The 17,199-nt window shown below is 43.7% G+C and overlaps 1 protein-coding gene across 2 annotated transcripts in view; it reads left to right on the forward strand.

Moving 5' to 3' along the window:
• LOC145362534 (A disintegrin and metalloproteinase with thrombospondin motifs 12-like) overlaps positions 1-17,199 on the forward strand; it is a 510,217-nt gene that overhangs the window by 404,167 nt on the left and 88,851 nt on the right. For both annotated transcript variants that reach the window (XM_080218577.1, XM_080218596.1), the window contains exon 15: positions 11,007-11,251. In XM_080218577.1, the coding sequence (XP_080074703.1) occupies positions 11,007-11,251 (245 nt within the window). The remainder of the gene's footprint in view (positions 1-11,006; positions 11,252-17,199) is intronic.

The following is a 17,199-nucleotide window of genomic DNA, read 5'->3' on the forward strand; positions in this document are numbered from 1 at the left end:
CTTATCCATATTATGTTGCATCTACCACGCAGACGGCCACACACTCAGCCTGTCCAAATCACATTGAAGCATCTCTGCATCTTCCTCACAATTCACCCTCCCACCAACTTTGTATCATCTGCAAATTTGGAGATAATACATTCAGTTCCCTCTTCCAAATCAACAATATATAATGTCAACATTTGGGGTCTTAGCACAGATCTCTGAGGAACACCCATTAGTCACTTCCTGCCAATCAGAAAAACACCCATTTATGCCAACTCTTTGCTTCCTTTCTGCTAACCAGCTTTCTGTCTATCTCAAGACATTACCTGCAATCTCATGTGATTTAACTTTACATAGTAGTCTGTTATGTGAGACCTTGTTGAAGGCCATCTGAAAGTCTAAATAACCCACACCCACTGTTTCTCCCTGGTCAACTCTTACATCCTGAAAAAATTCCAAGAGGTTCGTGAAGCATGAATTCCCTTTTGTAAATCCATGCTGACTTTGTCTGATTGAACCACTGCCTTCCAAATGCTGAGTTATGAAATCCTTGATAATAAACTGTAATAACTTCCCCAGTACTGACATTAGGCTCACTGTTCAATAATTCCCTGTTTTCTCTATATCTCCCTTTTTGAATAGCAGGCTTACTTTAGCTACCCTCCAATCAGTTGGAACTATTCCAGAGTCCAAAGAATTTTGGAAAATAACCACCAATGGATTTACTATTTACAGGGCCACTTCTCCACTAAAAGTACTCTGGGATGAAGATTATCAGGACCTGGAAATTTATCCATCTTCAATCCCATCAATTTTGCCAAAATCATTTCTCTATTAATGTTGATTTCTTCAGGTCCTCACTAAAACATGTTTCTCTCAGCACTCCTGGTACATTATTCATGTACTCCTTTGTGAAGACTGAAGCAAAATATAAATTTAATTCCTCAGCCATTTCTTTATTCCCTGTTATGAATTCTCCCATTTCTGACCGTAAGGTGCTTACGTTTGTTTTTGTTCATCTTTTTCTCCTTGCATATCTATAGAAACTTTTACAGTCAGCTTTTATGTTGCCCTCTTTTGTTTACATGATTGGAGAGGTGTGGGATGATGAGATGGTGATGTCCATACGAGGAACATGCAAGCATATGACATTGGAGCAGACGTAGGCCCTGTGGTCCCTCGAGCTTGCTCTGTCATTCATCAAGATCATATGTTTCGAATTCCACAATTCCATTCAACGCTGATTACATTTGATTCTCCTGCTTAACAAGAATCTACCTACCTCAGTCTTAAAAATGTTAAATGACCCACCTTCACCATTTTCTGAGGCAGAGAGTCCCAAAGTTGGACAACTTTCTGAGAAAATAAATTCTCCTCATCTCTGTCCTAAGAGGGCAAACCCAAATTTTAAATTACTGGGCAACCCCCTAGGTTACAGACTGGACTTTGGAACAATATATGCTCTACATTAATCCATTATTCAGGACAGGAAGAAGCGATTTATTCCTGAGGTTCTCACCTGGTCTTTAGCTGAAGTGTTATTTGTCCCTGCGGCCCGTGTCAGATCATTGAATATCTTCCAAAATTACAAGCATGTCTTTGAAATGACAAAGCCACTGTATTTCACAGTCATCTCATTAGGCAGTAACAATTGCCGTTAGAATGAATTAATAATTGTTTCCTACCTTATTACACCAATATTTATATTCACATCGCACTCTGTAAGCTTTCAGACATTCTTTTTTACTTCTTTTGTATTATATCTCCTTTGCATTAATGTTTTGTACCACATTAATTGTGACTTTTAAACTTGAACTATGTACTTGTCTGCTGTCCCTGAACATGCTGGGACATCGATAGCGCTAACTGGCTGATTGGAAAGCTGTCACCGGTGCCCTGACTTGGAGGCCTTGTGACGTAGTAGTAACACGCTACCACTGAATCAAAAGCCCCGGGTTTGAGTCCAATGCCAAAACTTGTTGGCCACAGAAGTCGCATTCAGTCTGGTTCAACGGGCTGATAATCAGCTCAGAAGTCCTTCCACCACTCCGTCCACTATTTCCCAAAGGGAAAAAGAAAAACAGGTTGTGAAGATACTCTCACAAGAACAGTGTCCTACCCAGTGTTTGGTATCAAAATCATTGATACTTGGATGCCTTCGTGATAAAGTGGAAATGGGAGAATTTTGATGTCTTGTGATTTTGGTTCCCTCGTCAATTAAATCATGTAATACTATAATAATAAAAAATAGCAGTGAAACTTTAACTGATCCTCACTATGTTATAACCTTCACCCAGCTCTAGAAGGTTTTCTTTTATTGAGACACTTTTAATATATAAGAATGGCAGTGAGCATTTTTACTGCTTTCCATAGGTACATGCAGTCAATGACTAGGGTCTCTCTAAACATTGGCCATTCCTAACATTAGCTCTAATAATGGATATAGCAGTACATCTTGAACTCATTATGAAGCTGAAAATAATTGACATGGATCTGCTGGAAAGGTATACACTATCTGATATGTTTCCACTTAAAAAATTATTAGAGATAGGTTTTAGAAAAAATTATTAGGGATAGGATTTATAGTTATTTGGAGAGTAATGAATTGATTGGAGATAGTCAGCATGGTTTTGTAGCGGGTAGGTCGTGCCTTACTAACCTTATTGAGTTTTTTGAGAAAGTGACCAAAGAGGTGGATGGGGGTAAGGCAGTTGACGTATATATGGATTTTAGTAAGGCGTTTGATAAGGTTCACCATGGTAGGTTTCTGCAGAAAATGCAGATGTATGGGATTGAGGGTAATCTAGGAAATTGGATCAGGAATTGGCTAGCAGATAGGAGACAGAGGGTGGTGGTTGATGGTAAATATTCGTCATGGAGTTTGGTTACGAGTGGTGTGCCTCAGGGATCTGTTTTGGGGCCACTGCTGTTTGTAATTTTTATTAATGATCTGGATGAGGGTATAGTTGGGTGGATTAGTAAATTTGCTGATGACACCAAAGTCGGAGGTGTGGTAGATAGTGAGGAAGGGTGTTATAGTTTGCAGGGAGACTTAGACAGGTTGCAGAGCTGGGCCGAGAGGTGGCGGATGGAGTTTAATGCGGAGAAGTGTGAGGTAATTCACTTTGGTAGGAATAACAGATGTGTCGAGTATAGGGCTAACGGGAGGACTCTGAATAGTGTGGATGAACAGAGGGATCTAGGTGTATGTGTACATAGATCCCTGAAAGTTGGGAATCAAGTAGATAAGGTTGTTAAGAAGGCATACGGTGTCTTGGCGTTTATTGGTAGGGGGATTGAATTTAGGAGTCGCAGCGTCATGTTGCGACTGTACACAACTCTGGTGCGGCCGCACTTGGAGTACTGTGTGCAGTTCTGGTCCCCACATTACAGGAAGGATGTGGAGGCTTTGGAGAGGGTGCAGAGGAGGTTTACCAGGATGTTGCCTGGTATGGAGGGGAGGTCCTATGAGGAGAGACTGAGGGATTTGGGGTTGTTTTCGCTAGAAAGAAGGCGGCTAAGAGGGGATCTTATTGAAACATATAAGATGATTAGAGGTTTAGATAGGGTGGATAGTGATAGCCTTTTTCCTCGGATGGAGAAAGCTAGCACGAGGGGGCATGGCTTTAAATTAAGGGGGGGTAGTTATAGGACGGATGTCAGGAGTAGGTTCTTTACGCAGAGGGTGGTGAGGGATTGGAATGCCCTGCCTGCTGCAGTTGTAAATGCGCCTAGTTTGGGGGCGTTTAAGAGATCCATGGATAGGTTTATGGACAAAAAGGGATTGGTTTAGGTTAGTGGGTCATTGTTTTTTAACTGGTCGGTGCAACATCGTGGGCCGAAGGGCCTGTTCTGCGCTGTAATGTTCTATGTTCTATGTTCTAAAAGGAATCAGTGGATATTGACATTTCAGGATCAACCATTTGTTTCTCCATGACTCACATATTTTATCCTTTAGTCAATATTTCGTACAGTTGAAAATGATCAGTTAATTTTTTGACTTGAGAGAGCAAATGTGTGCAATCTCCTGCTTCTGCAAGGGCCTTAAATATAGCGAATGGATATTGGAAAATATAGGTAGTGTACATACTGTCTTAATGCACGGTGGTCTGGGCTGTCATAACATTTATCTTTTAGTGTTCGTATGAGGAGCAAAGCATTCAGCGATAATTTAAAACTCCCAGAACTGGTGGGTTGGGTCGAAAATCAGAAACAGCTATGCAAGCCCACTTTGACCCAGCCACAAACAGAAGTGAGTGACCAATCTCCCTCAGGACAGAGGCCAATCATTGAAATCTTTTTATGAGGCTGCATATCTCCAATTTAACAGAATTTCTATTTTTACCCAAAGCTAGCCAGATTTCTCAACCTGAAACAGATAAAAGAAGCAAGAAGAGTTGGATCCTCCATTAAGAGCCTTTTCAGCATTGCTTGTGGGCCAGGAGGAACAGGAATGTTTCCTTTACGTTCCATAATGGGAATCAAGGGAAAACCTCCCACTGGTTGGCGTGAATGAAGATGGTTGTGGTTGTTGCAGGTCAATCATCTCAGTCCCAGAACATCACAGGCAGCATGGTGGCACAGTGATGAGTACTGCTGCCTCGTAGCACCAGGGACCAGGGTTCACTTCCACCCTTGGGTCACTGCCTGCGTGGAATTTGCACATTCTCTCCGTGTCTGCGTGGGTTTCCTCCCACAGTCCAAAGATGTGCAGGTTAGGTTAATTGGCCATGCTAAATTGCCGTTAGTGTCATGGGATTAGCAGGGTAAATATGTGGAATTATGGTGATAGAGCCTGGGTGGGATTGCAGTCAGTGAAGACTCGATGGGCCAATTAGTCTCCTTCTGTACTGTGGGGATTCTATTATTCTATGATCACTGCAAGGATACCTCAGGGCAATGTACTAGGCCCAACCTTCAAGTGATAAGTGTGATGAATACTCTCCACTTGCCTGGATGAGTGCAGCTCCAAGAACATCCAGGACAAAACAATCTGCTTGATTGGAATCCCATCCACCACCTTCAACAGTCACTCCCTCCACCATGAATACACAATGGCAGCAGTATTTATCATAGAATCATAGAGTGCAGAAGAGGCCCTTTGGTCCATCGCGTTTGCATCAACACATTAGGAACTCCCGTCTAATCCCATCTGCCAGCATTTGGCCCATAGCCAAATGTTATGACATGCCAAATGCTCATCCAGGTACTTCTTAAAGGCAACCCGCCTCCACCACGCTCACTACAAGATGAACTGCAGGCACTCAGCAAACCTGTTTTGACTGCACCTTCCAAACTTGCAACCTCTACCACCTAGAAGGACAAGAGCAGCAGATAAATGGGAATGCCACCACTTGCAAGCTCCCCTCCAAGCCACAGATTATCCTGATTTAGAGCTATATACCATTGCTTCACTGTCGCTGAGTCAAAGTCCTCCCAAATAGCACTCTGGGTATACCTACACCACATGGACTGCAGCGGGCCAAGAAGACTGTTCAACATCTAGTCAGCGACCCACAGCCATGATTGAAAAAAACAAGCAAACTGTAAAACAGAATTGTAAACAAACAGTTGTAAAATGCAAAACTCATCAAAGTAAGCACTTGCATTTTCATTTTAATAAATATTTTACTCCTTCTGTTAGGGTGTCCATTAGCAGACTCCTGTGGATCTGTTCAGATCTCTTAAAAGGAGTTAGGATCTATCAAGCTAAGTTTCACTGGGATCTGACTTGTCCAGTTTTGACAGCAGTTGAGATCTTAGCACAACAATGAGGAATTTTCCCATCCCGCCCACTACGGGAATCGTAGGGACGGGGCGGGGGAGGAGGGGGGACACGATGCAAATGTCCATTGATCTTGGGCAGGATTTTCCAATTTTGGGGTGGGCAGCTGTAAATTCTCACCCAATGTGTCTGTGATGTCCACCCAAAGTCTTGGTGATCCATTTCACCATGTTCAGTACCTTGGGATGGCTAAAAGACTGGCTCGTGCACAAAGAAAGCCAGACTTTGAAGCATGGACCTAGTTCCACTTTAACAGAAAGGAAATTTCAACACTGATTTAATCCCTGGGAAGTAAAGTAGATATTGATAGTCCCATGATTATTTTTCCTTTTCTTGACTCATGCCTCTAATTAACTTTCCTCGAAACTCACCTCCCTCCCCTTCTCTGTCTGATCTTTGATCACCTGCCTGTACACCATGCCCTGATATTGCTTCGTGCTGCTGCATATGCATCTGTGTCCAACCTTAGTACCCAGCATGCTGCCCAGCTTCCACACTCATCTTCTAGCTACTCAGTGTACCTGTCAAGCTGTCCAGAGTGTTTCTAAGATCCTCTGGTGCCATCAGACATGCTTTCACATTCCCATTACATCTTTCCTTTGTTTTCCTGATCCTTTTTTTAACAGGAAGCAACGATCCAGTTTCCAGTCCGTTAGAACTAATCAGTTTCCTGTGGTGAGAATCAACATGTGTCCGCACATAAAGACACCCAAATTAATCATACAATCCCTACAGTGCAGACAGAGGCCATTTGGATCATCAGATATGCACTGATTCTCTGACAGATCCTTATCTCTGTAATCTCACATATTTACCCCTCTAACCTACTCGTCTTGGGACACTGAGGGGCAATTTAGCATGGCCCATCCACCTAGCTTGATCTGTCTACTGATAGATAAAATGTAAGCAAAGTTTTCAAAATTACACATTTCATGACTAAACGAAAAACAGCAATGTCCTAAATATTTGACAAGAAACAAAAAAAGAACAGAAATAATGCAAATGCAGGTAAACATCTCTCAGTTGAAACAGATTCCAAGTGAAAACCAGTAATATTGGCTTGAACCCGCAAAGATTTTTAATTTCAGTCATGGAACTTTGTTCCTCCTGCCAGCCAAAAAATTGAGGCTGGGCAAGAACTCGCCCCATTGGCCACTTAAAGGTTTCAATTGGGGCAAGTGCATCAGAGGCTTTGCCCACCCGCTTCGAAAAATAAAGGGTGGGATCTTCCAGCCAGGCTAGTCCCAAAACCAGAAAATCCCACCCAAGGTCAATGAACCTTTCAATGGTCCATCCTCGTCTGCTACAATTCCTGTGACAGACGGAACAGGAAAATTCACCCCACATCTTATTGTTCAAGATATTTGAAAAGGGGTAGTTGTACAATTAGCACTGCAGGTTTCTAGTATATCCCAGCTCATAAACTAAGGCTTTCTCTATTCAAATACTCATTTGAAAGTGAAGAGGATACTGCTGTATACTCATGATCTTGACTTAAAGGAAAAAAAAGAACTTAAGACATCAGGGCATGGTGTACAGGCAGGTGATCAAAGATCAGACAGAGAAGGGGAGGGAGGTGAGTTTCGAGGAAAGTTTCGAGGCCATATAACCCCACAAGTCTGCTCTGCTATTCAGATCATGGCTGATCTCAGCATTACCTCCACTACACTTCCCTGTCTTGTTCATAACCCTTGGCTCCTTATAATTCCATAATCTTTGAGTACATTCAGTGACCCAGCTTCCACAGCCAGAACTCTCTGGGGTAGAGAACTTTAAAGATTCATGACTCCCTCGAAGAAGAGGTTCCTTCTCACCTCTGCTTTAAGTGGCAACAATCCCTATGCCTCGTAGTTCTAGACTTCCACTGATTCAAAGGGACAAATAACGCACTGACAGACCATTGACTTGGATTAAATGTTTCTAATTCACTGTTGGTTGGGAACAGCAATGTTGCATGGTGCTTTGCAGAGGAGTGAAGTAGTTGGCCAGAACTTTATGCTCCACCATCAGTGGGTTTTTAGGTAGGGTTGGAGTGCGAGGAGTGGCGGGATGGTTGGGCATGGAACAGTGTGAAATTGAAGGAATGGTATTCCCTCCAGGCTCCTGTCCGCTGCGACCCCACAGTGATTTTCCCTGGGGTGGGCAAAGCCTCGGGCGGAAAGTCTGTATTTGCCCCAATTGAAGCCTTTAAGTGGCGAACGGGGCGTTCCTTGCCCAGTCTCAATTTTTTGGCTGGCGGGAGGAATGAACTTCCATGAGTGAAGCTCAGAAAAGATCAGAGTTACATCTTGAGCAGGAAGGTGAGGATGGGGTGCTTCCAGCTGAAACCCCCTTCTGAAATTGGGGACCCACCACTCACGGTCTGGGGGGGCCTCCACACCTCCCTATCTCTCCCCTCATTACCACCCTGTCCCTGCCCCCAACCTGTCACCTGAATTCCCAGTCATGCTCCCATCCCCGCAGCCCATTTCTTCCCTTCCCTCCCAGAGTGCCCTTGAACTTACTTGGGCCTCTGGTGCCTGGACTTGGGCTCTGACATCCTCCTGAACTTCCATTTGTGCCCACTTCAGTGCTGTTGCTGAAGGAACGGATGAATTTCCAGCCAATCAGATTGGCCAGCAGCTAAGGTGCGACAAGTATTGGCGGGCTTATAAGTGGGCACATCTCCAGGTCCGGATGAATTGTGTCTCAGGCTGTTGTGGGAGGCAAGGGAGGAAATTGCAGGAACTCTGACCCAAGTTTTTAATTTCTCCCCGGCCACCAAGAAAGTGCCAGAGGTTTGGAGAACAGCTAATGTGGTCCCACTATTTAAGAAAGGTTTTAGAGACAAGCCAGGGAACTATAGACCAGTGAGTCTCACGTCTGTGGTTGGGAACTCTGAAGGAGAGAATCTACCTCCATTTGAGGAGGCAAAGTTTGGTCAGAGATAATCAACATGGTTTTGTCAGAGGGAGGTCATGCCTAACAAATTTGATTGAATCTTTTAAGGATGTAACCAAGTGTGTGGACAAGAGTAGTGCAGTTGATGTAGCTTACATGGATTTCAGCAAAGCCCTTGACAAAGTCCCACATGAGAGACTTATTAAGAAGGCTAATGCACCTGGGATTCAGGGTGATCTGACAGGGTAGATACATAATTGGCTTAGCGGTAGGAGACAGAGGGTGGTGACAGGTGGCTGCTTTAGTTTCGGGAGGCCAGTGATCAGTGGTGTTTCACAGGGATCCATGCTACTATTTTCATTTATATAAATGACACAGAATATATGGGGGGGTAGGATCAAATGGACGGATGAGTGGCAGATGGAATTCAACCCTGAAAAGTGTGAGGTGATGCACTCTCGAAGTAATTTGACAAGGAAGTATACTATGAAAAATCTGACATTGGAAAATCCTGAAGAAGAAAGGGAGCTTAGCATGTTTGTCCGTAGATCCCTGAAGGCAGAAAGGCAGGTTAATAGGGTGATGAAAAAGGCACACTCGCCTTTGTCAATCGGGGTATAGATATCAAAAGCAGAGAGGGGTCATGATGGAGTTGTATAGAACTTTGGTGAGGCCACAGCTGGAGTACTGTGTGCAGTACTGGTCGCCATATTATAAAAAAGACATGAACGCACTGGAGTGGGTGCAGAGGAGACTTACCAGGATGCTGCCTGGGAATGAACATTTAAATTATGAAGAGAGTTAGACAGGCTTGGGCTGTTTTCATTGGAGCAGTGAAGACTGAGGGGTGACCGATTGTGGTGTTCAAGGTTATGAGGGGCATGGACAGGTAGATAGGGAGCAGCTGTCCCCTTAGTTGAAAAGTCAGTTACAGGGGGACACAAGTTAAAAGTGAGAGATGGGAGGTTTAGGGGGGATTTGAGGGAAAACATGTTTATTCAGAAGGTGGTGACAATCTGGAATGCACTGCCTGGGAGAGTGGATGCAGGATGCCTCACATCCTTTAAAAAGTACCTGGATGAGTACTTGGCACGTCATAACATTCAAGGCTATCAGCCAGGTGCTGGTAAGTGGGATTAAGTAGGCTGGTCAGGGCCTTTCATGTGTTGGTGCAGACCCGATGGGCCAAAGGGCCTCTTATGCACTGTAGAGATTCTATTCTCTGGTAACCATTGGAGACAAACTTAGATGCAGATGAAGTAGCGATACTGTGAAGTTTGTGGATGAGAGCAGGCAACCTGAAATCAGCCTGTATTCTCAAATGCACTAAAAGTATGATTTTTTTTTAATATATGTGAATCCCATTTGTATAGTTGTCAGACGCCATATGCTAAAATGTGTACATGTACAACACTTACTCACCACCTTTACTGTAGTGAGGTATCTCAAGATGCGGCGTAATCAGACAAAACCCTACACCAAACTAAAGAAGGAGATATTAAAATGCATGACTTACTATACGATACATTTTATGACCTCAGGGTGTCCCAGAGTATTTTACAGCCAATTAAATGCCTTTGAAGTGAAATCATTGTTATAATGTGTGAAATACAACTGCCAATTTGCACATAGCAAACTCCCTCAAAAGGAACATGTAAAGAACCAGATAATCTGTTTTCATGATGTTGATTGTGATTTGTTCTGTCACTGCCAGTGATGATGCACTGTTTGGAAACAGTGAAGCAGTCTTGTTGAAGTTACAATGAAGTATTTCTTAATAGTACTAGGTAAGAATTTACAATGGAGGATAAAGGTATGGACTCCTTACACGTTGCTACCTATCTCTGGACTGCCTCAGCTATGGGTCATCTGCTTTCTCACATCATCGAGTAGGTAGTACTGTCAAACTGAAGTTAATTCTTTAGGTACCAGGTCCTTCTACAACAGGATAAATATTGGCCAGGATAGCAATGTCTTCCCTTGAAATGGGATCATGAGATCTGCTACATCCACCTAAGAGAGAAGACATGACTTCCTTTCAGCATCTCATCTGATGGTGTAGCACTCCCTCAGTATTGCACTAGAGTGTTAGCCTGGATTTTTACACTCAAATCTTATGATCAGGAGCTGTGAGTTTAAGGAGCTTCCCAAAGGAGGAGAGAGAGGCAAAGATGTTTAGCAAAGGTATTTCAGATCTCAGGGCTATAAATGGCTGAAAGCAAGTCCGCCATGTTGGAGCAAATTGTTATGAGAAATTAATTGGTCTGAGCTGCTCATAAATGCAGCAGTTGACTGGAGGACTCTGTTACCAATGTGCATGAAGGCTAACAAACTATTGATTCTATTCTGCTTACAGGCTATGTAGATGTGGGCCTGATTCCCAAAGGAGCTCGAGATATCCGGGTGGAAGAGATAGCTGAAGCAGGGAACTTCTTGGCTTTGCGAAGTGAAGACCCTGAGAAATACTTCCTCAATGGTGGGTTTATTATCCAGTGGAATGGAGACTACAAAGCAGCAGGAACAACATTTAAGTATGAACGAAATGGAAACTTGGAAAATCTGACAGCTCCAGGACCTACGAAAGAACCTGTCTGGATTCAGGTAATTCATGTTTCAGAAACCAAAATTGTTCAGTTTCTTTGTTATTATTCAAAAGGTAAAATTAGTATTATCTGCAGCAGATATGTTTGGAGGGAGAATATAAGTACTTTTAAAGGGAGAATATAAGTACTTTTAAAGGTCATGGGAAGATTCGTGGGACCCTGTAATGAAATGCAATGCTTCATAATAAGCACAAAGTCTCGATTTAAGGTGGACAAGATACAATGGGTGGAATTTTCCCATCCTGTGCGCAGTTGGTTTCATGTGGGCAGGAGTGGAGAATCTAGCAAGAGCCAAAAAATCAGAAACCTTTGTTTTAAAGTTTACTTATTAGTCATAAGTAAGGCTTACATTAACACTGCAATGAAGTCACTGTGAAATTTCCCTAGTCGCCACAGTCCAACACCTGTTCACAAGCGCTGTACTGTGGTGACTAGGGAAATTTCAGACTGTGGGAGGAAACTGGAGCACCTGAAGGAAACCCACGCAGACGTGGCGAGAGTGTGCAAACTCCACACAGATAGTGACCCAAGCTGGGAATCAAACCCGGGTTAAACTGCTGAAGCAGCAATGCTAACCATTGTGCTACCATGCCACCCAAGCCTAAGTCAACCAGTAGCAAGTTCATGGCAGGTCAGTGTGTCCTGCTGACTGTGGTGTGAATGCCATTTGCATTCATTACCATCTCATAAAGCTCACTAAATTAGGTTTCCACCAGCATCATATGTGGTCTTCCAATCTTGCCTCATGCCAGCGGGAAATCATATCAGGCTGAATCTCATCTAAAAGACAATGGTGTGCGTCAGTCAGCTCTCACCACTCACATCTATGAGATAGAGAACAGTTCCATGTCTAAGATGTCAATATCAGGCGAGGCGATGGCTCACTGGTATTATCGCTGGGCAATTAATCCAGAAACTCAAAATCTTCTGGGAGATCCCACGTTCGAATCCTGCCACTGCAGATGGTGGAATTTGAATTCAATAGAAAAAGATATCCGGAATCAAGAATCTGCTGATGATCGTGAAACCATTGTCGATTGCCGGAAAAACTTATTGAGATTACTAATGTCCTTCAGGGAAGAAAATTTGCCAAACTTACCTGGTCTGGCCTACATGTGACTCCAGAGCCACAGAGCTATGTCCTGGTGTAGCCCTGATATTTGCAGCAGAGCCTGCTTAGCTGGAGTGGATGGACGCCACAGACAGAGGGGATTCTGAATGGATGGACAGCCTTCAGAGTATTGGAGTGTGCTGAGTTGAGGCCCCCCCGATGTACGGCTGATGCTCATCTCCCTGTGGGTTCTTGAGGGCCCTTCCTTAACCCCTTGAGGAGAAGGGGCACCTGGAGACAGGTAACCCTTTCTTGTCCGTGCGCATGGCCACGGAATCCAGGGCTGAGCTCAAATCTGGCAAAACTCGTTTTACCAAGCTCTCAATGGCAGCCGCAACCTTATGTCCTTCATATATGTAAACAATTGAAGAGGACGATTAGCTCAGTCTGCTGCATGACTGATATATGATGCAGACTGACACCTACAGCTTGTGTTCAAATCTCTTACCAGCTGAAATTATCCTTCTCAATCTTAGACTTTGGCTGAGGTGTGGGGGTCATCTGCTTAAATCACCACAGTCAATGCTTTCTCTCTGTCTCAAAGGGGACAGAGGCCTATGGTCACTGGGACTGTGATGATTATCATATCACAAAAAAAATGTTAATTTCCCCCCCACCGTGTCAGTTTCTAAACATTGCTTGTGTGTGTTTTCTGGCTAGTAAAATTCATCCAAAATATTAGTGTAATTCACAGCCCTAATTGGGTGATATGTATAGCACACTGAGTGTTGAATTTTGCAGGGGTATAAATCAGCAGACATCTATTACATGCTCTGCTAGATTTTCCTTTTCACAGAGCAGGATGGATAATCAGGCAGAGTGTGCAACAGGCAGACAGCCAATCCATTTCAGCCATTTAGCACCTCTGCTGAAATGTCACTCTTTATGTTTAAAAATGTACCCTGAGGTTTCAGTTAAAACTCACTGAAGTGAATTTGTCTCTAGAATTGTCTTGCCATTGAAACCAGAAAATATTTTTGGCATGTATTTCTTAAAGTTTGTGAGTTTCAGTAGATTTACTTACCATAAGATATGCGAAGAGAATTAAGCTATTCAGCCCATTGAGTCTGCTCTGCCATTCAATCATGGCTAATATGTTTCTCAACCCCATTCTCCCATCTTTTCCCTGTAACCTTTGATCCCTTTCCCATTCAGGAACCTATCTATCTCTTTCTTAAAGACGCTCAATGGCCTGGCCTCCACAGCCTTCTGTGGCAATGAATTCCATAGATTTACCACCCTCTGGCTGAAGGAATTCCTTCTCATCTCGGTTCTAAGGGGTCACCCCTATACACTGAGGCTGTGCCCTCGGATCCTAGTACCTCTTACTGATGGAAACATCTTCCCCACGTTTGCCTTCCCCACATCCAGGCCTTTCAGTATCTTGTAAGTTTTAATGAGATGCCCCTTCATCCTTCTCAACTCCTTCAAGTACAGGTCCAGAGACCTCAACCATTCCTCATAGGTCAAGCCTTTCATTTCCCGGATCACTCTCATGACTACCGAAAGTTGTTGTAAAAGTGTCACAATGATTGGAAACGTTTTAATCGACAGATAATCCTAAAAGTTCAGAAGTAAGGCATCTTTTTAAACAAATTTTGAATCTTAAGTCTAAAGTTTATTTATTAATGCCTCAAGTAGGCTTACATTAACACTGCAATAAAGTTACTGTGAAAATCGTCTTGTCGCCACATCTGTTTGGGTACAGTGAGGGAGAATTTAGCATTCGTAAGCTATTTCTTCAGAAGAGTTTATATTTTTGGTCCATAAATATTGCAAAGTGAATTGGCATTGCAGATGGAAATAACATACTGGGCTGGATTTAACACTGTCCTGCCAGCAGGTTCAGAGGCAGGAAGGAGTAGTTGAGCCAACTCAACTACTCATGCCTGTCCCTGCAGCAACCATACCTGCCTGCACACCTGTGAACCAATTGAAGCACTAAGTGGCCAATTAGTTTTTTTTATCCATTTGTGGACCATGGGGCATCGCTGGCTGGCCAGCATTTATTGCCCATCCGTAGTTGCCCGAGGGCAGTTGAAAGTCAACTACATTGTTGTGGCTCTGGATTCACATGTAGGCCAGCCCAGCAAGGATGGTGGATTTTCTTCCCTGAAAGACATTACTGAACCAGATGAGTTTTTCAAAAAATTGACAGTGGTTTCATGGTCATCAGTAGATTCTTAACTCCAGATGTAGAATCCTACAGTGCAGAAGAATGCCATTTGGCCCATCGAGTCTGCACTGATCAAAATCCTGCCCAGGCCCTATCCCTATAACTCTGTGCTTTTACCCTAACTAGCTCCCTGACACAAAGGGGCAATTTAGCATGGCCAATCCACCTAACCCGCACATGTAGTAGGAAATGGTGACAGAGCTGTTATATTCACTGGATGAGTAATCTGGAGGCCTGGGCTAGTACTCTGTTTAAATCCCACTGTGGAAGCTGGTGGAATTTAAATTCAATTAATCAATAATTTTGGAATGCAAAGCTGGTAGGAAGGATTATTACTTACGTGGCGAAAAACTGCAGCAGGCGACGGTGCAGAGGGACCTTGGGGTCCTTGTGCATGAGTCGCAAAAACCCAGCTTGCAGGTACAGCAGGTGGTCAGGAAGGCAAATGGGATGCTGGCCTTCATAGCGAGGGGGATTGAATATAAAAGTAGGGAGGTCTTGCTGCGGCTGTATAGGGCAGTGGTGAGGCCGCAGCTGGAGTACTGTGTGCAGTTTTGGGTGCTGTACTTACGCAAGGATATTTTGGCCTTGGAGGGAGTGCAGAGGAGGTTTACTAGGCTGATACCGGAGTTGAGGGGGTTGAGCTATGAGGAGAGGCTGAATAAACTAGGCTTGTACTCGTTAGAGTTTAGAAGAATGAGGGGAGATCTCATTGAGACGTATAAGATGATGAATGGGATGGATAGGATAGAGGTGGAGAGACTCTTCCCGCTCAGAAAGGATAGTAGGACTAGGGGGCACAGCCTCAAGATAAAGGGGGGACGGTTTAGAACGGAGTTGAGGAGGAACTTCTTCGCTCAAAGGGTGGTGAATCTCTGGAATTCTCTGCCCGTTGAAGTGGTGGAGGCTACCTCACTAAATATTTTTAAGACGCAGGTTGATGGGTTTTTGATAAGAGAGGGGATTAAGGGTTATGGGGAGAGGGTGGGAATGTGGAACTGAGCCACGACAGATCAGCCATGATCTTATTGAATGGCGGGGCAGGCTCGAAGGGCTAGATGGCCTACTCCTGCTCCTATTTCTTATGTTCTTATGTTCTTATGTAATCTCAGTAACAATGATCAGGAAACTGTCATCAAATGTCATTAAATTCATTTGGTTCACTAATGTCGTTCAGGGAAGTAAATCTGTTACCATTACCTGATCTGGTCTCCATGTGACTCCAGACCCATAGCAACGTGGTTGGCTTTTAACTTCTTCTGAGGGCAATTGCCCTTAAATGGGGAGGTGATGGCCTAGTGGTATTATCGCTAGATTATTAATCCAGAAAATCAGTTAATGTTCCGGGGCCCAGGTTCAAATCCAGTCATGGCAGATTAAAAAATATTGAATTCAATATTTTGGATGGCACAGTGGTTAGCAGTGCTGCCTCACAATGCCGGAGACTCTAGGTTCAAAACCCAGCTTGAGTGACTGCGTGGTGTTTGCACATTCTCCCTGTGTATATTGGGTTTCCTCCCACAGTCCAAAGATGTGCAGGTTAGGTGGACCATGCTAAATTGCCCTTTAGTGTCAGGGGGACTAGCTGCGGTAAATGTATAAGGTTATGGGGGTAGTGACTAGCTGGGATTGTAGTTGGTACAAACTCTGTGGGGGCCACGGGGAGGCATTATTTGGCCTCGGAGGGATGTGGCAGGGGGGCAGCATTCTATCTTTATTTTCTGCGCATGTGCAATTGGAGGCACCAATCGGAGCTGCAGGATTTTAGATGTATTAAGCCCCGCCCTGGCTTCTGAAGCACAATTTGGACTCGCTGATATTTCTGCAGGCAGAGTGCGCATGGGGGGTCACCTGAGAACAGACCTAAAAGTCGGATCTGAAACATTCTCAGTTTCAAGTCCACCCAGCACTTAGAATCAAAATGGGCCAAATGGCCTCCTACTGCTCTGTATAATTTTAAAGCTCTATGGGCCCTATTTTACTATCTTAAATCACTCTGGAAGGGTAAGGTATCCCAAAACTTGGGGCAACAGGTGAAGGTAACTGTTTCACACCGTGCCTATGCAATAGCACCACGAATGTTATTCACCACTAACAGGATGCTGCCTCAAGCCAAAAGACATTCTGTCTATCACACAAATGAGTAATGTGATATAGGAATTTCAGAGGCTGTGAAATGCTAGGTATGCATGACGTATGTCCCAAAGATTGGAGGATTGGATTAAACAGCACGTTCCAGTCGCTGTTCACAATGGGCAAGGTACACACCATCCCCAACCAGACTGTGCATGCAAAACTCAAAACACATTGTCCAACATTAAATGTGATTCTGCAGTTAGACAACATTCGTTAAATAATCCTTAGTGCACTCAGAATTATGCTGACAAACAATTTAAGATTGTCAGCCAGGCTTGCACTGTTGCACATTTGTAGTACTATACAAATACAAGGTACTATGGAGCAGTTGTCAACTGGCTCTACACTGCAGTATGCATAGCCGTCTTCAGTGAGAAAAAGCAAGTAATGAAAATCAGTGCAGTAATTAGAGGGGAGAGGGAATAGAATCAGAATTTAGCTTTGAATTTGCATTATGTTTCATGGAAATTTGAATATTAAGGAGCAGTACAAGATATTGGTAAAGCTACACTTGGAGTACTTT

Source organism: Carcharhinus amblyrhynchos, chromosome 1 (assembly GCF_965287045.1).
Source record: "Carcharhinus amblyrhynchos chromosome 1, sCarAmb.v2.hapA, whole genome shotgun sequence".
Lineage (NCBI taxonomy): Eukaryota > Metazoa > Chordata > Chondrichthyes > Carcharhiniformes > Carcharhinidae > Carcharhinus > Carcharhinus amblyrhynchos.